A 27,825-nucleotide genomic window follows, 5' to 3' on the forward strand; every position below is an offset into this window, starting at 1 on the left:
AAACATTAATTGGTAAATGATTGCATTTGGTTTTTATTCCCCTTTTATACAGTGCCCAAACCTTTTAGGCTAACCGGCTACAGCCTGCAGCTGGTTAGCTTGGCTTAGCATGAAGACTGGTAACAGAAAAAAACAAAAAACTAGCCATTTTTACTAACATTAGAATTAGTACGCTTCAGAGTTGCTAATAGGTTAATTTTGTTACCTTTGGAAAGACATAGGAAAGCTGTTTCCACCCGTCTTCAGTTTTTACGCTTAGCTAAACTAACGTGCTGCAGGTCGTGACTAAGATGACAAGAGCGATACCACTCTCTCTGTACACATTCTGCTAACTCTCAGCAAGAAAGCCAATAAGCGTATTGCAACCAAAATGTTGAATCGTTGCTTTAAATTAAACACAAAGACACACATCCGTTCCCCGTAATAAACTCAAAAATACACAGGGAGAGTATCTGTTTAAACAGTACAGAGTCTTTCTGCATTTTTATTATCAGCAAAAACAAACCACACACCACATTACATTTTAAAAACAAGAACGCTTATCGTGGATGTACAGAAAAACAAAACTGCAGCTGAAAAACTGAATATTTTAGTCTTGATAATAATTATAATCATAATAAAAGGTATAAAAAGGAAAAAGTGTCTTATTCTGTGAAATAAAAACCTTTGGGCCAACAAAATGTTCCCCTCGACATGCGACTTTAAAAACACATGCAAACTTAAAGCTTTCTAGTATGGACACTTTCAAAATACTCTCCACACGAAATCCCATAAATTATAAAATATCAGCCTATTGCCCCTGAACTGTTTCTTGACAGAGGAATATCCTATGGAGTACCTCGACGTGAGCCCTGGATGCATCTCAGTTGCCTATAATGGCTTCCTCCTAAACTTTACCTTCCAATTCACTGATCCGGAAAACAAGTCAGCCATTGCTACCTCCCTCCCACTCCAGTCCAGTTCAAATTGAGTAAAAGGAGATAAGAGGAGGACTCCTCTGTAGACTGTATGCACCCTGTCAATAAAGACAGATACGTTTCTTGCAGACGGATTAGTCTGGCATCATTCGACAGTGAAAATGCGTCTTTATACGACCGAAACCTGGGAAGAACATCAAAAACAGCACCATATTTTTTAAATTTTCCTGGATTCTCTCCAACGTGACCGTCACGTTGTTTCAACACAAAAGAAAAAAGTTCTACAAAGTCAGACATGGCAGCTAAGTCAAAAAGGTTTGTTTTTTTTTGCTCGATTATAAGTTGATAATATCTCTACTCTTTATCAGTGTTTTATCTCTGTTGTTAGCATGCAAGACGGGTGCTTCGCAAGTGTCATGTAAAATCAAACATTGCCCTGCTTTTGTCTTTGGCAGCTGAGGGTTTATACTGTATATCACAGGGCAGGTTTAGGTCTGCTCCATTCCGGTTGGTTCGCAATCAACTGCTCGGAAGTGAAACTGGGCCCAACGCCATAACACCAGCCATGATTGTACCAGAGCTTACAGGTTTGCTTAGAGTGTGTTGGTGCACAGAAGGTCATTAACAATAATAAATAACTAAATCCACCTCTTGAACCCGGGATTATTCGATTAAAAACATCTTTTCCTGCAACCTGGAGAAGTTTCAAACATCTTAAAATTCCGCGCAAACCCCTGACGACGTCTCACAAACTTAAAACTATTCTGTGGAAATGCTGTTTCGCACAAATGCCTCCATGACGTATGACATTTAGGATGTAATACTCCTGGTTTTGGCACACCTTGCCCTTGCAGGACCCGACAGGTTTAAGTGTCAAAAGTTGCAAGTTGTCCTCTGGGTTCTGACTCAGCCGCATTTGCCTTTCAGGTTGTCAGTGATTTAAGGTTCAGTGCTGAGGAAAAAAGGTGAACTGATCCTGAATATTCCTTGAAGGCAACGTCAGCTGCTATTAGAGAGGCAAGTTAGCAGAGTTAAGTGAACCGGAGAGTGAGAAACAACTACAGCTTTTGGGCTTTGTGCTTAAACCGAAATGACCAAACTGATATGTATTCTGATGAGGGAGAGCAATGAACAACATCGCATAACATGGTTGGTGAAAGGCTGCCAATCATACAGGTTTTGTAGTCTCGGACAGAGGACTGCAACACCCATCATGCCTTGCTGTGGTGAAAAGTGTTCTAGAACAGTGGGTAAAAAAAGCAAAAAAAAGATCTTCGTGCTATTTTAGCCTTTGTTCGCTAAAATATCCCCACTCTTCCCAGAGTTACGTATCACAAAAAAAGGACAGAAGTGATGCATTACCTTACCGCCTTGTGCTTAAAATAAAACTACAGATCTCCCTCACAAGCACCGACGGAGTAAAGATAAGCAGGTCGACTTTGAAGTAGGACAAAAAAAGAAAAACAGTCGGAGACCACATTTCAATCACATGAACAATAAATGGCAACGTACAGTACAGTTTTTTTTTCTTTAAAAAGAAGTAACAGCAAAACACCTCAGTAAAAAATAACAAAATCATGAAGCACTGTGTTTACGTAGTGCTACGGCTAATTTCACACCTACTGCAGTACAAACAATTTTTTTACCACCTCCCTTTTTTTGAGATCTGTGGGTGTTTTTTTGTTTTTTTTAGTCTTTATGGCTGTTGGGATCACAGCGTCGGCTTGTAACATGGCTCTGACGTGTGGAATAAGGTGGTGTCGATGTTAAAGCACGGGTTGCAGTTCTGGCACGCTCCAGGCCTGACGTTTCATTGTGGCTGTATGCTATCGAACCATGTCAGCTCTGTTTTGCTTAAGTACCTATCAACAGTCAAATATTATAATACGCCTTGTTATTCTATGTGATTGTGAAATGAATGACGATTGCTGAATGCATGGAGTTCGTGGTGCATGTTTGCAGGTTGCAGAATAGTTACTAATGCTGTTATGTTTAGATAAGTTAATCTTTGTGATGACAGTCCATGTTGAGTGGGTTAAGTAGGTGGAGCTGAGATGATGTAGTTTATGGTTGATCGATGGTAGACGTTACAGCCATTATAGGCCCTTCTTGGTTGGCGCGCTGAGTTTTCTCATTCCCCTTATCCTGCCCAGCAACTCACGGACAAAGTCCTGCAAGAAAAGGAGAAAAACAGGTTAAAGAAAAGGAAAATGTCTTTGATTGTTTGACATGCAGCAAAGTTACCAAATTAGATCATTAAATACTCCCAAATAAGAACACCACAATTAAAATCTCTGTTTGATTTTGCAGACTAAAGCAGGCAGAGGAGTCCTGCTGTTGTTTATGGGATGTGATTGACAACCGTAAACAACATAAGTAGGCCTGAACAGAATTGATGAAAAGTTCAACACTTTGAGAAAATTTAAGTTGTTTTCCTGCCCAAGAGTTAAAGAAGAACACTGATACCACTCTCACATCACGTTACAGCAGGCAGCACCTTATTATTTAGCTGGCGGGAAGCTGGATTCACAAGATCTTGTGATAATGATAGGCTTCAAGCTATGGGCTTGTGGCCGAACACACACTGGTTTAACCAGTCAGCTTCCTATGAGGAATGACGAGTGTGGTTCAAATGTGACAACCAGCGAGAGAAGCGACTGTTCGTCGGAAAACAACAATGGCTTTTCTTCATGGAAAAGATGTTTTCTCTCCTCTCTCTACTGCCCTGAGCAAGAGTTCGATTTACCAGCTTGAGCCGCTGTTGGTCGTAGCCCCTCCTACTGTTCATCTGATTCATTGAAGTTAGCTCACGATAGACGATGGCATGTTCAGTCAACTATTTTTTGTACATGCTCGCCCTTTCCAAACAGATTCTAGTGGCACCTTTCCAAACCAACTGGAATGCTAGGTTTACTTAGTTTAGCTTAGCATAAAAACTGGAAGCAGCTAGCATAGCTCTAGCCTGTGATTCAAATAAACAAAAGTGACTGTTTGTTAAAGGTGCAATGTGTAAAAAATGTAGTTGAAAACATGAAATGACCAAAAGATATCAAGGGAATGTAAAGAAATAACATTTTAACATGCTAACCACCTAGCTCCGACCCATCCCGGTCCAAAGGTCACTTGAGCGGCACCCCGAGTTCAAGTTGCTAGCTGCATGGCTAACTGAGCCAGGAGGCAAAGGGCAGCTACAGTTAATCAGCGGTTACTCTGGTGATATGCTGCCCCCAGTTTCTTTCTCCATATAAAGTCAGACAAGCTCTTTCCCCATGTTAGTTATCGAAACCTGCTGCGGGTTTAAGCTTCAAATTCAGTGCAGACAACAAAGCAAATAAGTGAATTCTCCAAAATGCTGGCAAAAGAACCTGGCGGCAGCTTGTTTCACGCTCTAATATTGGTATCTAATGCAGCAATACAAAACGTGACTGTCAGCTCTTCAGGGTAATCGACAACCAAATGAATTAGATTAGTTTTTGTTTTTTCGTGCCATGGGTAATTAAAGGAGAGGGGAGCCAAAATTACTTAGTGGAGTCGACTCAAAAATATCTCATTTTGTTCTGAATCCATGAAGAAGAAAATAAATCAGAATTAATACTAAAGGGATGGAAAACAAATTCCAATTAAAGTGGGAGTGCCTTTTTTAAACTGGATGGATTGGACTAGATTGTTAAGAAACTGAGTCAGTGAGGAAGGATGACAAAGAGGAGCCACATCTTGGGTTTAAACTCGAGGTTGTAAAAAGGAATATTCCAGAATATAATCCCCCTCATTATCTCAGGGGTGACACCGCTCGTGACCTAATTACTGATGCCCCCGTTCTGTACCTCTCCTCCTTCTCTGTCTTTCTCCCTCTAGCTGTCTTTTCATACATCCCTCTGTACCCTTCCCTTCCATCTCTACAGTGTATAATAGCAGTTCCTATCCTTTACTTGCTCCCCCTCATCTCCTGTTATTTTCCCAGTATACCTTTGTCATGTTCACCTTTTTCTCTTTGCTTCTCTGTTTATCCCCAGCTGATGCCTCCTTTGTGGGATTGTGTTCAAAATGACATCTGTGCTACTTCACTCACAAGGGATTACAGTGTGTGTGTGTGTGTGTGTGTGTGTGTGTGTTTGTGTTTGTGTGTGACATGTATAAGCGGCTGTCAACCTGTTCGGACACTTCTGTAGCTTTGGATAACAATCATGACCTTGTAGTGGTTGTCGCAGTACGACCTAATGCTTTTCACACACACACACACACACACACACACACACAAGCTCACTGACAACAGATGGGGGAGTCCAGCCTGGACGAGATTGCCGTATGAGAGGTGTAATGTGATTGGTCTGCAGTACCTTTAATCACTGGGATAGCTTAACCCTACCTCACCCGCACCCAAACACTCGACACGCAAACACACACACACCCCTTCGCACAAACACATACCGACCCAACAAAACAAATTTCGTTAAGTGTTATTTTTGCTAACAGGGTCAAACATCGCCTTTTTTTTTCTCTTTGAAGCACTTTGTGGTATTTAGGTCAGCATGACTGTGAAAAGGGAAATGTGTGTACGACTGTCACCAGACATTAATTAACCACACACTGGCACATCTGGGACACGATGCTTCAACATACAGCGCTCTATGCGCTGCGAATCGAGCGGTGCACGTGAGCATCAATAACGTCTGTCTACACAAAAGCTGCCAGGTCATTGATATTGAGCGTTTCATTGTACAGATGACAGGCACACTAAACATACTCACCTCTGTTGGTTTGTAGCAGTCTGTTAATGATTCCTGTGTTAAAAAAAAAGGGAAAACAGAGTGAGGGGATGATGGATTTTAGTCTTTGAATCACTGGAGCTCTAGGAAACTGTTAAAATTAATATACCATTAAACGTCAGCAGGTTTATTTTGTCAGTGGGTTTTAAATTGTGGACGTCAGTGAGAATCGGGCTTTGGCATCTGCCACAATCACACATCAACAGTGTCTTTGAATGCACCGGCATAAAGAATCATACAGGGAGAAATCAAACATAATGTACAGCAGAAAAGGCAGCGATGCCAATTTATCCACTGACAGAAGACTCAGGAAACCAGCATGCAAAGCAGTGACATGATGACAAGTTTGACTTTAAAGCAAGGATTTTGCTTCATCTCATCGAGACAACATATTGTCTGTGTGTGTCCAGAAACCAGATAGATGGATCCAGTACAATTACGTCAGACTGCAGCGGATTAATGCTTCATGAATGTACTTCATAAACACGTGGTTAATGAGAGGACTGAAGTTCTAGTTAGTCCTGAGGTTAGTCAGAGGCTGCGCACTCTCAAAACCTTGTCTTCTATGTCACATCAAATGAAGTGAGTGTTTGGGTTTTTGACTGTTGATTGGACAATTTGCAGAAGTCACTTTTGCAGTTGCAGCCATACTCAATACACACTTTGTCAGTGCATATGCTGCTCGCTAGCTACGGCTAATGTCTGTGCCGTCGGTACATTTGGGGTGATTAAACACAAAAGTCCAGCAGTCAAACTCTGTTTTCTGTCTGAACATAGTGGAGTTTGCTAAAAATAGATGTGTAGCTGCAAAGACAATCACTAACACACACACACACACACACACACACACACACACACACACACACAGTCACAGGGGTATACCTGCAGTTTGCTGGCTCTCTCGTCATCACTGGTGACCTCCAACAGGTCATCTATGTCTATCTCTACTTCTGGCATCTCTTCCTCCTGAAACACAGAAACACACTTGGTTAGTGAGCTGCTGACACAGAGTGCAGTTCAAGAAGGAGATGAATACAAGCCAGCAAGAGGAGATGAGACAAACAGGAAGTTAAAATGGATAACTGGAGAATCTCAGTGTTGGAGTGATGCCAGTGAAACCTATTTTTACATCATTTTCACCCCAAATCAATCCCAGTTACACATGTTCTCTCACGTTCAGTCCCTTCATTTCACTTCTCAGCACAAATCTTAGTTTGTATTCAGAACACGTTCTTGCACTTTAAGCTCCACATAGCCCGAACACACAGTGTATCTGCCTATTAGGAGCACTATCATATGGAAATGTCATTGTGTCATGCCGAGCTGCCAGGGCTGGGTCGTTTAGTGGCTCTGTGGTTGGATGCTGTAGTCTGCTCAGCACCACTTCAAAGGTCCCGTGTCCCTCTGGTTCACTTTATTTCACCACAAGGCTTGTGTAAAAAGAGGCATGCAGGGAGGATCAACCCTTTTCCTCCCAGCTACCGCATGATGTATCTTCCAAACTCTCCCTTCTGGGAATTACAGCCGGAGGAAACCATGTACATGTGCTGCTTCTTCGTGCTCCACCAACAGCTGAAACTGCAAACTAACAACATACTGCATGATTGCAGCAAAACGGACTCTGCTGCATATTGGATGAGTCTGCACCTCGCGATTTACGTTCAATGTCAGCCCTCACTGTCAATGCAGGAAGTAGTATGTCCTTTATGTGTAGAGATGGAAAGTGAGGGTGGCGACTGGACATGAAGCGAACGGGATTGTTACGAGAGGGTCTACAGATTGCATCTCGTTACAGCCTGGCAACTATGTCTCCTTTGTAATAACTGTAACCATCATTTTTTTCTAAACTTGAAGTGTTTAAGATGCCTAACCAGTTTATTTTACCATGATTTATATCTTTCTTATGAAAGCGCAAGCAAGATTTTCAAAAACGATGGCATTGGCCTTCAGTGGTTTGTAGAATTGTCAATTATACGTGTTCTTGTCCGACTTTTTGCAGCACTAACTTCGATCATCATCGATCAGTGCGCTCAGGTTCCAACAAAGCGCCATGTCAGTCACTTTCAGCTCATTCTTTTGGTCACTTGGTTGAATCGTGAACCAAACATTTACCCCATGGTAAGCCGTTTCCAGCAAATAAATTCCACCAAGGCCAAAGAGCTAAAGTAAATAACTTGCTGATCATAAGACGACTGTATATTTGTGCCCAGTTATTGCTGGATTTGGCTGATGCCGATTTTAGAGAATACAAAAATTCCAATGTTGATAGATCAGATGATAAAAGTATGTACACTGAATACACATTTTCCAATGATCCCTCACTCAGGTTATCCAACCCTTGTAACAAAGATTTTAAATCTCTTTGTTTTTTTAATTGAGCAGTTAAGTATTTGTAAGCACATAGTGGAAAACATATACCAATAATGTCATCCAGCCTGTATACTGGCAGGGCTCAATAGTACGTATAAAGGTTTTGTTGCTGTTAGCTTGTTAGAAAGTTCATCAAAAATGGGTGCAACGGATCTCCAAAAATGGCTTTAGAATTACCACTACTGTAGTTTCTTACCTGGAAAGGCTTTATAGTTCAGCTGTTTTTCACAATAACTTTATTAATAATACACAAGCTATTTTTAGCCATAACACCAAAATTAGTAAGTACAATTTAAGATTGAAAACTGTCGTTCAAAAACAAAAATACCTTTCGTTAATGCTTGGGGCTGACTAACTTTCCTAACACAACTTCTACATGACACACCGGTAACATAGAAAGATGATGCACATGTGTGTGTGTGCTTCGGTCTCCCAGAGAACTCCTGTGTGCTTTTTGCCCGGAGCGTGTGATGGTATTCAGACACAGGAACATGGAGGATGGAAGGATGATGTGATTTCAGCTCTCAGCGTTAAAACTCAGTCACCCCGATTCCATTTTTTTTTGCGTGGGTGGGCTGATGCGCGCAGAATGGAATTAGCTCACAATTATACCTGCGGAAATTACAATACCAAATGTAAGACGAGCGGTACATTATGTGCTCTGTGATGACAGTATAACTACAGACGAACTATTAGTGCAGTGGAACTCACTGTGGGACTGAATATTAAACAGGAACTTACATGTTTCAGGTAAGCAGTGACCATAAAACCTCATATCTGTGGGTTACACTGTCAGAAATTCCACTTGACATCAGCGATGCTTAAACCTGGCTCACACATAACTCATTTGCATTTGTTCACACACACACACACGCAGACACACACACTTGACATTCAATACACGCACTCGCACACAAGGCTACCCCACCTTCATCCTTATTCCTGAGCCGTTAAGAGGCATTTACACAACCAGCATTTTAAGCACCTCAGTCTCCCTGCTGACGAGCGTCCCCTACGACCTCTTCTTCGCTGAAATCTCTCTCCAAGTCTTAGCGAGAGGGTCTCGCTCTGAAGTCCCCCCCCCCCTCGTTAAGGAGAGGGAGGCAGGAGAAACGAGGGAATGTGGTGGAACATATCAAAGCCTGTCATCTATAGAAGTGTGTGTGCTTGTGAAACCAGAGGGGCCGAGGTCATATGCAAATGCCAGACATCAGAGAGAGCGATGAGTTGTTTCAAACTGAGGAGGAGAGAGAAAAATGGACGGATGGACAAGAGAAAGAGATGGAGGGAAGAAGAGGGACATTTATGTTGAAGAGAGAAGAGGAAATAATGAACCTAATGATGCTGCTTTATGACACCGTATATTTGGTATACCAGATGCTAGAAAGTCAAACAGTTGGTTATTTACTTAATTTTAACAACCTAGATATATATGACACTATAATTTTTGGATATTATGTAAGGACAGTGATAATTATTCAGATTAACCTATCTGGCTGAATGAAACACAAAATGTCCTATTTTACGTAGTATTTCTTTCTGACAGTAAAACTGACATTTTCTGCGAGCACTGCCAGACGAGCATGTTCCCTCACATGATGAGAATATGACTTGAAGGCATGATTAATTAAACAAAAATTGCAGTTCCTGCTAATTGAATTTGTCCATGGGCAGACTGCAATTTTGAAAAATAACGTTATTTCTAAAAATGCATCAAATTAAAGGTTCCCTGTGTAGCTTTGGGGAAGAATTTTTAATCAGAAGAGAGAAAGATCTTCATTGACTGATACGACACAGTTCCATACTGTTTTACTTTGTTTTTATGTGGCGGACCCTGCCACCTTTCTAGCTTCATACAGTCTCCTGGGGACCTTGGTTTCCTCTGAGAACAGCTTGTTTATTCAGATATGGAAAAAAAAGTTATATTTCTGAGTTTGTATTACTACCTCATTAATAGAGTAAATAAAAAAATTCTGAGTATGAATTTCTTCTCCAAAACTACATAGTGCCCCTTTAAGGTCTGTCAATGTTCATAGAGCCTTCAAACCTTTCTAACCCTCTCCTCAACTTTAATGTTTCTGTTGTCACCGCTCTGTTGTAAGGCAGGATATGTTAATAAAATCCCCGGGCAGCAGTATTCTTAAATCAGGTCTCAAAAAACGTTGACAGACGCGGTTGAGCGGGTTTCACGCCCTGAGGCTGGATGAAACCCATTAACGATTCCGAACTAGAATTTCAAGAAACAAATCATCACAGTCGGCTGCTCCTTCTTGAAAAGGTCAACTACTTTTACACCTGAGAGCAGCTACCTGTGAGTCCGGAGAGACTAGCAGAGCACGGGGGGGTCACGGCCTCAGTTATGAATGGCACATAACAGGAGATGAGATGCACGCTGGCTGTGTTCTGCAGGGATCTATAAGCTACTGAGAGAGGCTTTAACCTAATAATAGAGATGAATAAGTGAATTAGAATGAGTAACAGTGAAAACCTGTCAGGAGAGTTTTTTTAACACATTGACCTACTTCTTAAAGGGGGCTGAGGGAAAAAGACAGCACCATCTATCTATATATCTGTCTGTCTGTCTTTCCATCTATCTGTCTGTCGTGCGGTGGTTATCACTCAGTTTGACAGCTTGGTGTGTGTGTGTGTGCAGATGTGTGTGAGCGCCTGACTATTCCACTTGTCAGCAGGCAGTCCGTCACCCTCTGTCACTGTGATTGGTGATGACTAGGGCAAGCATGGCCTGTGTGTGAAGCATGACCGAAGGCAATCGCCAACGACGTGAAAATCTTCGCACACACAAACACACACACGGACAATCTTTGCCCCCATCAATCTTCTGTAGAGACACTCACCACGGGGCTTTGGTCTCTTGTCTCTCCATGGAGCTTGTGAGAAAGTACCTCGGTGTGTTTAAAAATACTGCTTGCAATGGCAAGAATGGAAACACTCGTACACACTCACACACTTAACATGCGGATAAACGCCGAACTTGTTGTCGTCCTGCTGGTGATTGAGAGCCTAAAATAGCTGAGGTCACACCCACCACTTCTTCTCGGGGGAAATAATTTTCCATCTTGCCGGCAGTGAAAGGGTGACGAGGGAGGCAGGAGACAGAAAAGGGAGAGGCAACACAAACACACACACACACACACTCTTCAGAATACATTCAAAATAATGCCAAAATAAGAATAATAGCTCATTTTGAAAGACAGGATGGAGGCACAGGTTGAAAAGGCATTCACGCAAGTACTACAGGACCTCACTCGAGAAATACATATTTCATATAGGAGATATGGGGAGGTATTCCTTTACAGTGTGTGACAAGATAAGATGTTTTTTGTTCTTTCTTTAATATAATCCCAAGCGGCAGAAACAGCACAAACATAAACCAGACAGAAATAGAGAAACAATATGAGCATGCCTGACGAGACAAATGTCCAAGAGATCAAATGAGGAGTCAATAGACATACAAATTCTTCCGGTGATTTGAATATGTATGTAGGACATTCACGTGATACACGCAACGAATAAAATAAACTTGAAAATGCCGGCATGCAGATGGAAAAATTGCTTGAGGGAAACAAGTGACCCGCAATGAAAACACCAATAAATTCAGAGAAAATGCAGGAAAAAAATGTTTCCTCAATGTTCCTAAAATTTGAAATTGTGTTTAACTTCTTATAATCAGCATTATCTTTGTAAAACAAATCTCTTGTGTCGAATGCCAAAATAGTGCACTGGCAACATTAGTTTAGTTTAATGTGTTAGACTAAAAATATGTGTGTATAAGGGAAGAATAAAGCACGATTTGTTTCAGATGAGAGCAAAGTTGTGTGTTTGTACATTCAGAAGAAAGACACAGTGATGAAAACAGGAAAAGAGAGTCAGTGTGTATCTCATGTTCATTACGAGGATAGTCAGTGCGAGAGCGATAACAAGGAACAAAAGTGTTTGGCGTAATGAAGGCAACTTTGTGTTGACTATGCATTAGAGCCGGCGAGCAGAAGAGAGTTTGAGAGAGAAACCGAGAGAGAGACAGCCCAGCGGGTGTGTTTGTTGTTGCGCAGAGAAAGTGTGTTGCATGTGTGTCAGACTTGTTTTTCACCGACTGCTAAGCAGCTGGCAGCGTTCTTTCAGTCTGCCTCGTGTGTGATGAGGTGAATCAAAGCTAATGTAAGCGGCCCGACCCTGTGACTCAACACAAACTCTATTGAAACACTCTCCATGAACAAAGAGTCAAACTCCCGGTGACGGGCAATCATTGCAGTCGTACCAAGTGATTCATGGTTAATCCTATTCATAGCCTATTATATGAACTAGAACTACCAGTTGTATTAACAGCAGCTAATAGGACTTCTTGAAGAGATAATTGCTGAGGACGTTTGTGTTGGCTCGGTTTGATATTTAAAATAAGTTCTATTTCAAGGACTCCATGAACAGTCCACAGGTAATGATCGCACACTGGCTGGGTAAGATTGCCGCTAACTCTTGTATGAAATAGCACAGTCAAATGGTGCAGGTTAGCTTGCTAGTGCCAGGGCTGGATCACCAGCACAGAAGTCTACAGGTAATGAGGAGATAATGGCTGGGTAGCTAAAGACATGCTAGCAGACTGGCCTCGAAATCAATGATTGGATAACGGCTGATTAGCCTGCTGCTGACTTGTGCTCAAAAATACCACAGAAAAACTTTTTTTTTTACATCAGTGGACTAGTTTTTAGCTGCTAGCTGCTGGCCTGTATAGTTGAACTAGCATACAGCACGTGACACGAAAAATTAGCACAGCTCTCCAGCAAAGGACAAAACAAGGTTAATTAGCCTGCCGTGTTTCATTAATATACCATCTCAGTAGCAATCCAATCTCTATCAAAAATACAGTCTATACCCCCTCTGAATATTCATGCAATCTGATATAAAAAAAAAAACCTTTTATGTATTACAATCTGGTTATCACAGTATTCTCAAGTGTGCACTTCTGCCTCTGAGTAAAATATCTAGCAGCTCTGTTCAGAATGTCAAGTGTCTGATAATAAAGAGAAAATGGTTCAATGCTACTGTACTTGAAAGACAAAAACAAGTGTTCAAGTATCAATTTCTAATGGAACATATGGTTACATAAAAAAACGTCTGTGACACAACGATGTCAAACCCACAGCCAGCATGCTCTATATAAGATTACACTGAATAATAGAATGCTCAGCTGGCAATTAACATCCCACTGACATTTTGTCATCTGCTATATCATAAGACATGTTCTATGGACTAAAAATGTGCAAAATACACAGACAAAAAAAAGGCAAATTTGTAACGGCACCAACAAAAGCATTAAAAATCAATATGCCCTTTGGTTCGTCTGGCTTGATACAACCTGGTTTCAGTATGTGAATAATCAATCTCCACGTCGGCTATCAGTGTCTCATGATTTATAATATATTGTAACATAAAAACACATGAAACATTATACTCAAAACAACAGCCCTTTATGGTGTATGGAGGATAACATTGTAACAACCGCTTGATCAGATGGAAGTTACCATGCTAGCAGATTAGCTAGAACACAGTAATGCTCAGCCAACCCCTTTGAGTGACCTGAAACCTCGGCTTGTGAAAGCTAAAGTGAAACTTTAAGCCCCCTGTGTCTATTTATTAATCAAGCCACGTCGAAAGTGTGAGGTTTGAAAACTGTGCCATGATGTGAGAAATCATACCATTTATTATTTTAGCACCTCAGCACCACTGCAGCCCTGACAGTGAGGTGCCGCTGCAAGATTCTGTGTGGGCCACCACGACAGCTGTGAGGCACAGATGCTTAAAAAATGGAGGCTCAGCAGTCGACAGCACCGTCTATTAGTTTTCATTTTCAGTGTGCGTGCATTTTGTGCATGCGTAAGAGAGAGAGACAGACGGAGACAGTGTGTTTTTTCTTTTTTTTTTGTTTTTCAAGAGCACCAGAACATCCAGTCTGTCTGTAGTGATACTGAAACAGAGCGTCTCAGTAATACATACAGTGCAGAATGTGGCTGACAGTGATAGTTCCCCCGCGTAACTTAGATAATATTGTGCACACTCACACACACACACACACACACACACACACGCACGGCATGATCTGTTTTTTTCTAAGAGAAGTTATCCGGTAAATAAGATAATAACACCCACGCTTCTTTAGTCACAGCTCTGTTTGGGTGACGGATAAAGATTATAGGGAAAAAAGGAACGGGGCGACGGAGTTGGCAGAGAAAGATGGTAGTAGAAAATGAAAGGAAGGTGAATTTTAATAGTAAGCAGACGCTAAAACGTTGAGATGATATTGTAAACACGGAAAAAAGTCATTAAAGAGGAGGGGAAATTGAGGGATTTAATAAGCCAAACTCTGAACTAGCAAGCAATGTTTTCTTAAAATGTGCAGAGATGAGAAGACTGCCAAAGGTAAGTGTCGGGAAATTAGAGGTGCGCATGAGAGCGGTAATTAGACTACATAAGAGGAGAAAATGACATACGGCGAGATGGGGAGCGCACAGATAAGTGGGTCACTGTGATGATGAGGCGGAGGGGAAGGAAGAGGAGGATTGCGCAACGGAGTAAAAAGCTCACAGCTCAGCTTTCTTTCCCCCTCGCCATCCTGCCATGCTGTGTCACATCAAAGCGAGGAGGAGCTCAAGGTGGGATGGATTCATCTCACGAGGCCTCGCGACATGAGGGAGAGGGAGAGGGGGAGAGAAGAACGGAGGGTGAGGATGGGGACGGGTGAAATCGCGGCGAGGCCGGGTTGGATCAAGGTGAATGAGAGGACAAAGGCGGGAGAGTGCACGAGAGAAGTAAGAAGAGGAGCGATAAGAACAAAGGTTTTCACGCCTCACAAAGTAAAGGAACTGAGAAACACTTAGGCGATGGAAAGTGTTTCTGCAGCTCTTTTCCTCTTCATCCATCCCTCCTCCCCCCTCCCTCCTCTGCCTCCCAGCACCTCTCTCTTCACCCCCCTCTGGCGATGCAATTTGCTGAAACCATACAGCACGGATGATGTGACTTCACTGGATAAAGTTAGCTGCTGCAGCAAAAAAAGCTCTTTCCCACGCTGATTCAGCTGTACTCCAGAGGACACAGTATATCAGAGAGGGGGAACTGCTAGTGAATGAGGCCCGGGAGGTGGAATTAATCCTCAGAGGAGAACTGCAGTCAAAAATAACAATGATTCTGCATGCTGCGCGTCGGAAGCTAATTATGATGTAAATGTGTTAATCATCCGCACACTCATTGTTGCGGTTGCTTCTTCACAATAGGGTTGTAGCTGCCCTGATAATTTGTTTCCTTCCAACTTGGACCAACACTATCGCTGCTCAGCCAGGTGTTGGAATCCATGTTTGAGGTCAAGCTCAAGCAGATGACGGCGTAATCAAACCAACAGCGAGAGAAGCGACTGTTCCAAAACAACAAAAAGAATTTGACGTAAATGCTGCTGTAGCATCGGTTTCAATATAAATGAACTGGAGAGTATGTCGTCATTGACAGAAAAAGCAAAGAACGGCACCAAAAGGTTTTCCGCGACAGAAAAAGTGGTATCGCTCTTCTCCTGACTGGCTTCGGGAAGAGTTTGATGGACCAACCGGCTCCGCTGATGGCACTCTTCCACTTTGTCATGCGGTTGGTTGATCTGATCTGTCAAAGTTAGCCTTTGATAGTCAGATCGATCGTCCCAAAGAGTTTCCAAGGACGACTTCTTAGAACGAACCATCTGATGATGGTTTAGTCCAAGACATCAAAACCTTTGGTTGGGGGCTCCACCAGCGGCTCAGTTGGTAGAGCATGCACTCACTGTTCAAAGGTTGTGTCCTTTGCTGCAGTAGCTCAGGGATCAGTGGCCCATTGCTGCATGTCGTCCCTTCTCTTCCACCCCGTTTCCCCGTGTCACTCTTCACAGGTTCTATCAAATAAAGCAATGGAAAGGCCCCTAACCCTTTTCTGAAACTCAAACTCGGCCAGGACTGCAAGGGGTTGATGACAGTCTCAAAGTGGATACCTAAAATACAGCAGGTGTCAGATTTCCTGTATTATACTTGATCAAACCATATCATGCTTTAATTATATTCCCCACAGCAACTTCACATTCTTTTTACTTTGTACTGGGGTATAGAAAGACGGTGAGATAAGCGCCTAAGCGACCAGTACGCTTCCTAAGAAGTTCTCATACAGTTGAACGGTTTCAAAAAACCTCTCACCTTTCCAGCGATGGATGAGGGAGGGTTTGTGTCTGATCATTCCCGGAGACTTCAAGCACCGACAATCTCACATTCACACCCACTTCAGTCTTGTGATTAGTCAGCTGTGCAGAGGTGAGAAAAGGAGCCAGGATTTTCATTTGCCACACAACTATTTCTGTCACTTTTCATGTGAACATCAAACTCACTGCAGCACTATGGATGCCTTTCAGGAGAGATTGTGTGACAATGTGCACCAGCATCCGGTCTTTCACTTTGCTTTCTAGTGCGTGCAAATGGAAACGACTGGGCCTTTAGACGCTTCGTTTTCAACGTGGTCAGACAACACTTCAAACAAGCTATTTCTGATCAGACATAACCCAACCCTGACTGACAAAAGTGGAGCTTCAGATTCGGCCAACTTCTTTTTTCCCCTTTGCCTTCTTCGACTTTCTTAATGTTGCCTTCACTATAGCAGCCCAACCTGACCAGTTCTTCCATGTGGCACTGCCGTACCCTGGACATGTTGTTACAGTTTTATGAGATGCACATTAGCCATGGCTAGCCTACGGAATAGCAACATGCGTTTCAAAGCTACACCATAACTCCTCAGCAGACATCGGCTGTATATATGTAGAGACGATGACCGTATAGATCACATCACTTTTAACTAAACCATCATCTTCTGAAAACAGCAGACAGGCAAAGAGGTCGCTGCTAAACTGAGCGCTCTATATAAACAGAAGATTTGACAAGAGGCTGCCTAATCGGCCTCTCGTGTCCACCTTGAGCTATTCTCTCTTAAAGCACTTTGTGGAGGATGAACTGGATCGCAGCAGCATCCCCCAACAGATCCCAGTCCACAGCAGCTGCAGGCGTACACATGCTGTTTTGTGCTGTTGGTATAGAAGGTCAAAATCCTTGAGATCACCTCTGGTTTAAATTTTGATTTAAAGCTCAGGGACTGAATATTGTCGTGGATTCAACCGTGAAACTGTCAGCATCTGTCTCGTGACTTGATTTCACAGTGTTGTGATTTTGGGGGGGTTGGCGTGTGATTCATTTCATTGTATTTATCAGGCATGCAGTTCCTCCCTGAGGCTAATCCTATTGACAGCTGGGGCCCATTTGGACCTTTTTGCTCTCAGTGCAGAGCGAAGCCCCCAGCCAAACCGGACTTAAAACGTCAATAGCAGCGGGGTCAGAAGCAGCCCGCCAGTCCAATTTATGGATTAACTCAAATTCAGAGGCAATTAGAAGAAAACCTTTGTTGTGAAGACAAAGAGCAGAAGCAGTGACGTAGGAGTGACGGACCAACTTCAGCTCGTCTTACCATGAATAAGTTAGGTTTTAGCGTTTGCTTGCTGATTGGATCCATCACAACCAAATGTGCAGAGTCATTCAGCACATGCAAAAGGTAGAAATACTAAGTAAACTACACACCCACACCATCACACCTTGCTGACTTTGACTGTCAAAACAACGAACCTCCTTTATCTCGGTCTTCCCTTCATCTCCTCCCTCCTCTCTCCCTCTCTGTGTCTTTCGGCCTCCCTCTCACGGGCACGTGTGAACGACGGCAGTGTTTGGCATCTGTTTTCGCACTGCCAACCACAGAGAGTGAGTCAGTGTTTTCGTACACAGCCAGTCTATAAATCGCGTCGGGCCCCGCTGACAATGAGACCAGTGATTAACCGGATCGTCTTGGGATGGGAGGAGATGTCATAGGAAGACAAGAAATTCAGTGTGCGAGTGTGAAAAGCCAGCGTCTCTTCCTTTCACTTGTCTCGGCGGCTTTCCATTTTATCTTTTGCATGATTTGCATCTGGTTGTTCACAGATTCTGTCAAACTTTAATCACTTTTCAGACAAGCATTATGTTTGAAGCAAGCCTGGAGACTAATTCACTGCCTTAAATAAATCCAAACGCCGGTCCAGGTTGAATCCAAATGACAGTCAAAATGGAGCGAGAGTCACTTAATTGTGATTGCCAATTACCCCGGTCATTTTAACATCCCCCTTTTTTTCTTTGTACCATTATGTCTTGGGACTCCCGAGCTATATTTACAAGAGCTATATTTCAAGTTAATAACCTGCCGACATTTTGTTCTTTCCCCCGATCTTTTCATTTCTCACCCTCTCCATCTTTATTTTCTCTTCCGTGCGGCAGGCAGACTGATACGCCTCCCCAAGGGGTTGGTAGGAACATCTAAAAAACCCCATGACAGCATTATATCACAGCTAAGCCCATAAACACAGCGTACAGGGTTAATGGAGTGGCAAAGAATGAAGGACAGGAAGGAAATAGGAACAGGAGGGAAGCGAAAGAGAAGAAAAGTACGAGGAAAACTTGCTTGGATCGTTTCGATCTCAACATTTTGTTCAGCGTTGTTTTGGCTCACTGATGATTACTACTAATCTGGAGGTGATTATTTATTTCAGCACAGTGTTCCATTTTTCTAGGACGCATCATTCTTGGCGATGTAGCAGCCTGTGATTAATGGCGTCTACTCCCGACGTAAAATGGCCAATCTGCATGCATGTGAAAGCCACAGGGATGAAAGCAGAACAAAAGAGAAGGAGGCGGAGGAGGAGGATCGAAAACGGGTAGGTGGGAGTCCCGGCGGGTCAGACGTTGAGACGAGACAGAGGAGGATGAGCGCCGGGAACGACAGCAGCATGAGGCGTGCAGAAGGACGACAGAGAGGGGAACAAACACATAATGACCTCTAAACTCTTGTTTTGCTTTCTGAGATGGATATTTGACACCTTTATCTGCTGCGTGCGTGTTCGTAAGCGTCTCAGCAGCTGGTGGCTATCCGTCTGATAAAAGTCCGTCCATGTCAACACCTCTGATTTGTTTTAGCAGCAGATGCATGTGTCTGCAGGTGCTAGGTGAAATGTGTCAACACGTGCTCGGATGCAGGCGCTAAGCGAGCGTCCTTTTTTCGTTCCCGTGCAGATTAAACGGCAGAGAGATAAATGTTTTGGCTTTCCGAGCGCAGATGGATAACAAGAACCCCCCCCCCGTCGGATCCATAAACACATCAGGGTCACTCGTTAAAGCAAACCATCCAATTGACCGACTAAATCTCCCAATGGGTGGATCTGTCAGCCTGGCTGTAATAATTAAATCAATGGCAGCCATTGTGGATCCAAGTTCAGAATATGCGCATGTTTCGCTCTTCCTCTCCAGCCCTCGCCTCCTGCTCTGTTTGTACATTTATGACCTTCAGCAGAGTGTAAATTACAGTGGGTTTCCAACATAATGAGCTGAGCCCACTTCCTGTCATGAGATGTGTTCAATTGATCTCTCAGCCGAATCGCATCCATCGAGGTGTCCGAGGTGATGGATGCACATAATGAGGAAAAATGACACCTAAAAACACCGTCCGCTCCCACCTGTCTGTCCATGTGTGCACGCAGTAACCTTAACCGTAACACAACGCTTCTGTCTTTGTGTGTCAATAAGTGTGTGTTTTGTCCCTGGCATGCTATCGCAAAACCTATTGAGCGTCGTTAATGACTTGGCTTGGATTGCACCGTTTACTCCTCCTGTGCTACTCTGTGAGGTTCACATGATAGCATTTCGTCGTCCTTCCCAGAAAGAACAACACGAAAGGGAATGTTATTGACAAGGTCACAGGGGAAGCAAAGTGGGGGAGGAGGGGGCAATGATACAGACTGAAAGAGATTTTTTTTCCCACTTAGAGGTCGGCAGCAAAACCCAGATTCACATACAGACACACAAACACCGCCTCGAGACAGCCCTCCTACGCAAAGCAGTGTGGAAATTACCACAACCCCCCCAAGAAATAGAGCGCTGGACAGAAGAGGACAAGAAGATGCTCCATCTCCGAGTTCTCCTTGCTCCATTTGGTCCAAATATGTCCTCTGATCTCTCTGTGTGTGTGTGTGTGCGTGCGTGTGTGAGTGTGTGTTTGTGTGTGTGTGTGTCTGCCCTACAATTGAGGCCTCCTGCTCATCCATTCATGAAAGAGCACCCATGACCGCTCGCCACCCCAAATCTGCCAAAGAGCAGCAGAATATCTTCAACCCAAAAAAACACGTCGGACCTTCAGCAAACATCCACACAGTCCCATAGACACACACATATGAAACGCACACACACACACACACACACACACACAAGGCCTGAGGGCAGAGCGCTGTATGTCGGCAGTGTCTGTGCTCGCACACATGAATAAGCCTCAATGAGTGGGGTTCTATTGATGCCCAGCCATGAAAAAGTAGGGCATTACAGTGCGTCTCCCCCCTCCCTCTCATTCTGCTGCGCGCACCCCGACACACGCATGAAACTGAAGAGTCCGCGGGCCGGCAGCAGATTTGCCACTCCATCGGTCTCTGTCGCTGTGTTATTCTCTCTCTCTTTCACACACACACTGACTAAACAACCTGCATTGATTGCGACGACGCGCTCTCAGACGGACAGACTCATCAACGCGCTGACACATTTTAATCACCTACAGTAGACCTGATTCAGCATTAATCAGCCTGGTTCAGTCGCTCACTGTGGGGCTCCTGAGTGAGTTAGTGAGTGTGTATGTGGCTTTTTTTAATATTCAGAGGTTGTGGAGAAGGTGCGCGTTGGCATATTAGGGCCATTTAATGGGGGGTGGGACACGACACCCACGGGTAAGAGGGGTAATATGGGGGGTAAGAGGGGTAATATTCCATGAAAGTAATTAGAATTTTTCAAGATTAAAAGGAACAGTTCACCCAAAACTGCAGCATTCTCCTAAAGTAGATGGGGACTTGTTTTAAAACATAAAATCCAACATAAAAAAAAAGATGAAGCGGCTCAACACAGCCTGCCTGGTGTAATCGAAGTCTCCCAAAGCCCAAAGATCCCAAATGGTTTTGAAATGACGTTACTTACACCCTCAATATGCTGTCGAGCTGTTGCACCAGAAGGGGCACGCGCTAACTATTTTAGCTCAGCAGCTACGGTGACGGTTTCGTGTTAAAAAAGGTTGTCACACCACAGTAGCCGACGCTTGCTATGTGTTATGCCTGCAGTGGATGACCTAATCAAATTCATGGATGCCGATAATTAGGGGTGCCGACGGGGCTGAAACGCTCCCTGAATCTTTGGACGTTGGGATCTTGCACTTTGTAGAACTAACGGACACTGCAGCACCGTCTTTGTAGCGTAATGCAGATGTGAGCAGTGGCACCAACTAAGCAGCAGATGTAAAAGAGAGCATGAGAGACTGCAGTGAAGGCCTCCACTGTATTAAGAGCAGCCAAGGGAGCACTCGGGTCCTCGGCTTGTCTCTCTCCTTCTCGCTCTCTCTAAAAGTCAACCCCTCCTCTCTGCTCTCTCCTCTCTGTCCTCTGAACAGCAAAATGAAGAGAGGCGACACATCCCAGGAGAGCAAAGGGGAATCCATCTCTGACAGAGCTCACCTTCTGTCATCAGCCCCGAGAGGGAGCGGAGGTGAGAGACCAAGGCTCAAAGCAAATTAAAGCCAATGTTGGAAAAAACAGTTTATTGAAAGACATTGAGACACAGAGGACAAAGAGACACGGCTGTATACTACTAACCCTGCATGGAGGTTACATTATGGTTCTCACAATCAAAACTAAAGAAAATATGTGCGTGCCGTGGGATCATGGGAGTTGTTGTCTTTGTTGTTGAGCAGCCACCATTGCCGATGAAAATCTATCAGATGTGACTAAGGCAGAAATGGGACTTTGAATGTGACTATTAAACGTTTCTCTTGGTTTGAAAATTGTTGTAAACATTTGGGATAAAGAAAAAGGGTCTTGGAACTTTCAATGCAAAAATTCTAGAGATTCGACTTTTAAGCAAATATTTGTTTCGAGGTTAAGGAAAGTGTTTTTGAAATTTTGAGAAATACTATTGGGGTTTTTTTTTGCAGAGCTGGAAGAGATCGGAGGAGATCGGTACCATACTCATGTGAGGCAAAAAGGTATATACACTGTAGGAGATAAAGACTGGAAATGGCTAGCGTGGCTCTATCTCAGAACATAATATATATGTGTAATAATTGTCAATAGTGCGCAGGACATAATTAGCTTTAGAGGTGCTGGAAGGCATATTTCGCCTCCCTCGGACAGATCCAGGCTAGCTGTTTTTCCCTGTCGCAATTCTTTACGCCAAGCTAAGCTAAGCTAACTGACTGTTGGCTGTAGCTTCATATTTACTGCTCAGAGATTGCCACCAGTCTTCTTGTGTAACTTTAATAAGTGTCGAATTTTATGATTTCTAATTAAATTTCGGTAATATGATATTGAATTTGGCTTGCTTGTTAGCTTTAAGGGATGGTAACAAATGCATGACTAGTACTTCGATCAATGCATGGTGTCGTACCATGTATGCATAATGTCTTTTTGTCTGTTGAGAACTGATAATGATTCTCTTTCTTGCACATTTTTCCACTTCCACAATCCTCTGTGAGCAAACCAGTTTCTGTATCAGCGTCTTCGACCTGCGCTCACTGCGTGAGAATACTTGGGAGTCTGTGCTCGTCCTCGCTTTTTTCGACCGTAAGACCTGAAACATATTTTAAAAGGAAAAAGAATTTCTCACCTGCTTGTTATTGAAAACCGACTCCAATTCTGAATGAGTTCACCCTTTTCCGCACTCTATTAGTTTCAGCATCAATAGCTCCACAGTCACCACCACCCCCCGACACACACAAACGCACCCTGTGATGTTCTCTAGTATCAGGTTGTCTAATGAAACTGATACACATGCTGACCTTTACACCGGACCAGCACAGCCAAATCAGCAGTCTCTCCCTCTCTTCATCGCACACACTGTCAACGCAAAATACACACACCTGCGTCTATCTTAGGTCTGAACACGGAGGTGTTAACAGGCCCGATGAGAGGGCAACTTCCTGTTTACAGTCACGTGACCGAACGGCATCAGCGAAGCGGCCGTTTGAGTCCACCTGCTCAAACACTGCCATCATCCATCTATTCACGGACGAGCAGACAGATGCACGGATGAAAGTAAGCCACAACAATGCGCCGGAGTGACAACGTGTCAAAAATAATGACGTACTGGTTTCATTACCTTCCGTCCTCTGAAATCCTGCCAGCTTTCATGTCTTTTCAAGCGCCAGTCAACGCTGCGCCCATTCCAGCCGCCAGCATGATATCAGACTGGCAGCAGCACCCGAGAGCCTCGGGATTATCATGTGATATTATCCCATTTGCTGTGTGAAAGACATAATATGAGGAGGTGTCATGCTGCTGGGAATATCTTCAGTGAAACCTGGGGGCCTCACTTATATAAAAGTTTTTAGACTTGAACTTTTAAACTCTAAAAGGAGACCTATTATGCTTTTTTTTCCCCTTTCATTCAGTGTGTTATATAGGTTACTGTGCAGGTAAAAGTTCTTGATAGGAGCTCTCTGCCATGGAAAAAACTGCTCCTGAATCACCTGAAACGTCTCGTCAGCAGCTCCGCCTTTAATTCTGTGACTTCTTGACATCACCATATCACAAATTGGTTTTATTTATGCCTGTATTGAAGGTACAAGTGAAGCTAACTGCATGCTGAAAACATGACAGAGCCGGCTGGAGACAAGGTGAGCGGTCCTGGCTCAGGCGTGTGTGAGCTGACCAATCAGAGCAGACTGGATATTCAGAAGGAGGGGGCTCGTAAAGAGACAGGAGCTGTAACAGAGGGGGAATAGTGTGTTGTTGCACTGAACAGTATGAGAAAACGGACGTGTTTTTGAACATCGAAGCATGCAAACCTACTCTAGTATCAACCCACAATAAAATTATGACCCTGAAAGTGTTGGATGCTGAACATTAAAAAACAATTAAAAAAGATTTCAGATGACTTATGCACCTGTGATCTATAAATCTCAAAATAAACTTAAATTGACGACACATGCCTTGCGACCAAGGAACAACCGGGGACCAGAAGAGAAAATCCAACTTTTTGGAGAGCAAGGTTACAGTGATGGTAGTGGAGATTGAAACCAGGCAACACATATTATTGAGTGTACTTCATAGTGGGTTGACAAAAAAAGCTTGGGAGTGCACACTGCACATTGATCATAAAGCTAATCTAAAGTTCACCACAGGCTTGGAGGCATATGCATCCCAAAGTGCAGTACTCATAACTGCATAGCCAGCAGGAAAATCATGTATGTCAAGTTGAAACTTGGCTTAAAGAAAAGATCATTTCCACGTCAAAGTAAGGTTTCATAAATGTACTACTTATATATGGTTTTTTAGCTTAAAAGGTGCAATATATGTAAGATTTGTCCAGCTGTCGAAATGATCCTCGGAACAAACAGCCAGCAGCATATCGCCCGCTAACTGCTTCTGTAAGCTACAGCAGTAGGCTCGGTTAGCCATGCATATAGCGGTCCAGACTGAGAGATCGGAGCACCAGGGGAGTGTGGGTGTTTACAGTGCCAGGACAGGACTGTCGGACCGGGACGGACTGTTGCTAACTGGTTAGCATGCTAACCTTTACACACACACACACACACACAATACAAATACAAGACCTTTATTTCCTCACGTTCTGTTGATCATTTTAGGTGATTTTTGTATCGACCGTTGGACGGTAGAACTGCCATCGATTGAATAGGACGTATGCGGACACAGTAATGCTACAAACGTGAATTAAATGTCTGCCCTTTCAGAAATCACAGCAGAGACTGACTGCATCCTGCTGGTGGGTGTTCTTGACGCTCTTTAGCCAAATATAGATTTACATTACACAAATAACAGGCCGGCTTCAAGAGAGGAGGCAGAGAAAAGGCAAATCCTGCATGACCGAGCTGTGACTCCCTGAGATCAACGCCCTCCAGCCCCCATCGAAACATCAAAAAGATCGGTCGATCCACGCTGGGGGAGGCATCATATGACTTGTAGATCAAGCGTATCTGCTGATGTCAGACTTGACACGCAGCCAGGAGCTCAGCCGGCTTTGAAATGTAAACGGCGCTCAGACGGGCTATGCGGCTCATTTCAACTTGGGCGAGAACCGCAGCAGGAGCGTAGAAGGAGGAAGGGAGCTTGTGAACGAGATGACAGCCGGCGTAAGGGTTAGAAAGCACACATAAGTAGCCGCGTGAACTCCTCGTGCGTTCTCAGGTGGTCTATTTGCCTTCAGCATGGGGGAAGAAATGTGTGCGTTGCGATGGGCACAACCTGTGATGCTGACGATCGGCGTCCTGCCGTGGCGTTCCCCTTATGCACATGCGCACGCACTGCAGTCGAGCTCAGTTAGAGTCAGGAGATGCTCATGTGGCATAAATGAATAACCACACGCCAACATTCACACGTCTCCTTCTCCATGTTTAATTAAAACACATCCCCCCCGACAGTGGAGACTGCGTGCACGCCACGTGTGCATGCACCCTCACACCGCCTGCCTCCTCTCTGATTGGCTGAGGCTGAGGTGATAGACACACTGTACGCCTGCCTGCAGTGTGTACGTGTGCATGTGTATGTGTGTGTTTATGTGTGTGTGTGTGTGTGTGTGGACCCTCTGTTGCAAGGAAGGGGGTCAGAGCCAGAGGGGAGGTGATTGGCTGGTGAGCAGAGTCACAGCATCAGCACATCCTTAACCCACTGCCCTTCTTTTTTCCTCTTCCTCCGGTCCATCCCCTCCCCCCAGCTTGGCTCTGGAAGCATACTGTGTGTGGTGGCGGGCACACACACACACACACACACACACACACACATTACCTATAGATTCTCTCTCTTTATCCTCACTCCACACACACACTTAACCTGCACGCACACAGCCCCCCCAAGGCACCCCCTCTCCTCCCCTCCCCTTCCCTCCCCTCTCTCTCCCTCTTTAAATGTTAAAGAATGCGACTTGTGGACGTGAGAGCGCAAAAATAATTGGGCTGTCGATACCGCCTGGCGATAGATCATCCCCCTCAGAAGGTGTAAAAAGGTTTGAAAAGGTCAGGAATTTGGCATAGAAACGCCAGAGGGATCGATTCCAACGCATCGCGCGTCGCTTTCACACTGAGAGTAAAAAAAATGATTTTACATGCCTCCTGCTCTGGAGGACTACCCGAATTAGACATGCAGGTACAGGGAATAAAATGATTAACCCATCTCAGAATGCAGCTGCTGGATCTACGACTTGAATATGATCGGGAAATTGGAGCAATACATGTAGACAAAAAAGACGGACGCGAACCGTGCGTAAAAGGCGCAGCCGAGCGGTTTCTCTTGAACCCCGGCACCCATCTCTCCCTCTCCGTCTCCCCCTCAGCGGTAATGAGAGGGGAGACAGTGCGGGGTGTCGGAGTGTCCAGCAGCTCAGCAGAGAGCCACATTATTACACCAGACAGCTTTTGTGTCGCTGCGCCCCTCGCCTCAGCTGTAAAAAACAGCAGGTTTGAGGGATGCGGAGGACAAAGAGACGCCAATCACCCTACAGCCTGCTTGGTGGAGGATGCTGGAGCCTCAGTTCTATCTGTGGGCTACACTTCTCGTCCTCCACCTGCCTCCCTGCATCTACTCTATAAGGTGTCAACTCACCTCGCAGTCGTACAACTCGCTGAGCTGCTCGATGATCCACTCCTCCAGCACGAGTCTTTTCCGCAGCTCTTTCCTGTCGTACTTGACCGTCACTTTGCCCTGTCTCTTCTGCACCGGGTCGTCCCCGGCGGTGATGGGGCCGGACCCCACGCAGCCCACACCGGTCGCCGCCTGGAAGAAGACGCGGCTGCCGGCGGTCGGCAGCGGGGCGCTGGTCTCTGTGCTGGCGGCCGACATTGCGGGGAAAAAAAGATGCGAATTTTTCGAAGGTAAATTTGTGAATGAGTCGGGTGGTGAGAGGGAGGGGGGCTGCGATGCTGAGAGAGGGACCGGGTGCTGCGCGGCAGACAGGAGAGTGTGAGGAGCTTTTAAACAGCTGCTATTTAAAGCGCAGCGCCGGAGACAGGGAGAAGGCGGAGCGCACACTGCAAGAAGTGAGCGGCTCCTCAGGCGCCCGTCTCGTGTTAAAAACAAAATCTGTGCCCATCAAAAACACACACAAAAAACAAAAAAAGAAAAGAAAAAAGAAAACACTTATCCTGTGAAGCTGAATCATAAAACACAACCATATTTCACAACTGATAAAAACAGCAGATATCTAAGTGAAGTTCTGCAGTGATTCATAAGAAACACTTGAAATGACTCTGTGACGGCATTAATATGTTTTTAAGGTCAAGTAAAACATTTTTAAATGCATGACACTTGTTCAACACATCACCTATTAGGTTTTAACTTTTTGCAGTGTGTTAGCCATGTTCCCCCTCAATGGTGCTCTTCTGGAGAGAGAGAGAGAAAGAGAGAGAGATAGGGTGCTGGAGAGTCTTTCCCCAACACTCACCATGTGTTACCGTTTATATAATGAACTAGTCTATTGAGCATGTGTGTGATACACAGGTGTGTGGGGGAAAAAAGGCTGATGTGCACACCTGATACAGGATCAGCTACATGTTTTTGCTCTGAGCCCGCAGATTTCAGCCTGGTATGCGGTGGTGAGAGCTCTTTGCGCCACCTGTTGGTCACATGGAGCGATACACACACTTTTCTTTTT

At 44.3% G+C, this 27,825-nt stretch overlaps 2 protein-coding genes across 2 annotated transcripts in view; one reads left to right on the forward strand and one right to left on the reverse strand.

Moving 5' to 3' along the window:
• The window catches only part of iyd (iodotyrosine deiodinase), a 42,521-nt gene that overhangs the window by 9,455 nt on the left and 5,241 nt on the right, over positions 1-27,825 (forward strand). Inside the window, exons 3-4 of the mRNA XM_030405146.1 lie at positions 21,617-21,711; positions 22,157-22,207. Coding sequence (XP_030261006.1) covers positions 21,617-21,711; positions 22,157-22,207 — 146 coding nt within the window. The remainder of the gene's footprint in view (positions 1-21,616; positions 21,712-22,156; positions 22,208-27,825) is intronic.
• Positions 452-27,151, reverse strand: ppp1r14c (protein phosphatase 1, regulatory (inhibitor) subunit 14C). The gene is made up of 4 exons (XM_030405151.1): positions 26,778-27,151; positions 6,566-6,649; positions 5,666-5,698; positions 452-3,088 (listed from the first exon to the last, which is right to left on the reverse strand). The coding sequence occupies exons 1-4, from the start codon at positions 27,012-27,014 to the stop codon at positions 3,014-3,016; spliced, it is 429 nt and encodes a 142-aa protein (XP_030261011.1). The 5' UTR covers positions 27,015-27,151; the 3' UTR covers positions 452-3,013.

This window comes from Sparus aurata, chromosome 22 (assembly GCF_900880675.1).
Source record: "Sparus aurata chromosome 22, fSpaAur1.1, whole genome shotgun sequence".
Lineage (NCBI taxonomy): Eukaryota > Metazoa > Chordata > Actinopteri > Spariformes > Sparidae > Sparus > Sparus aurata.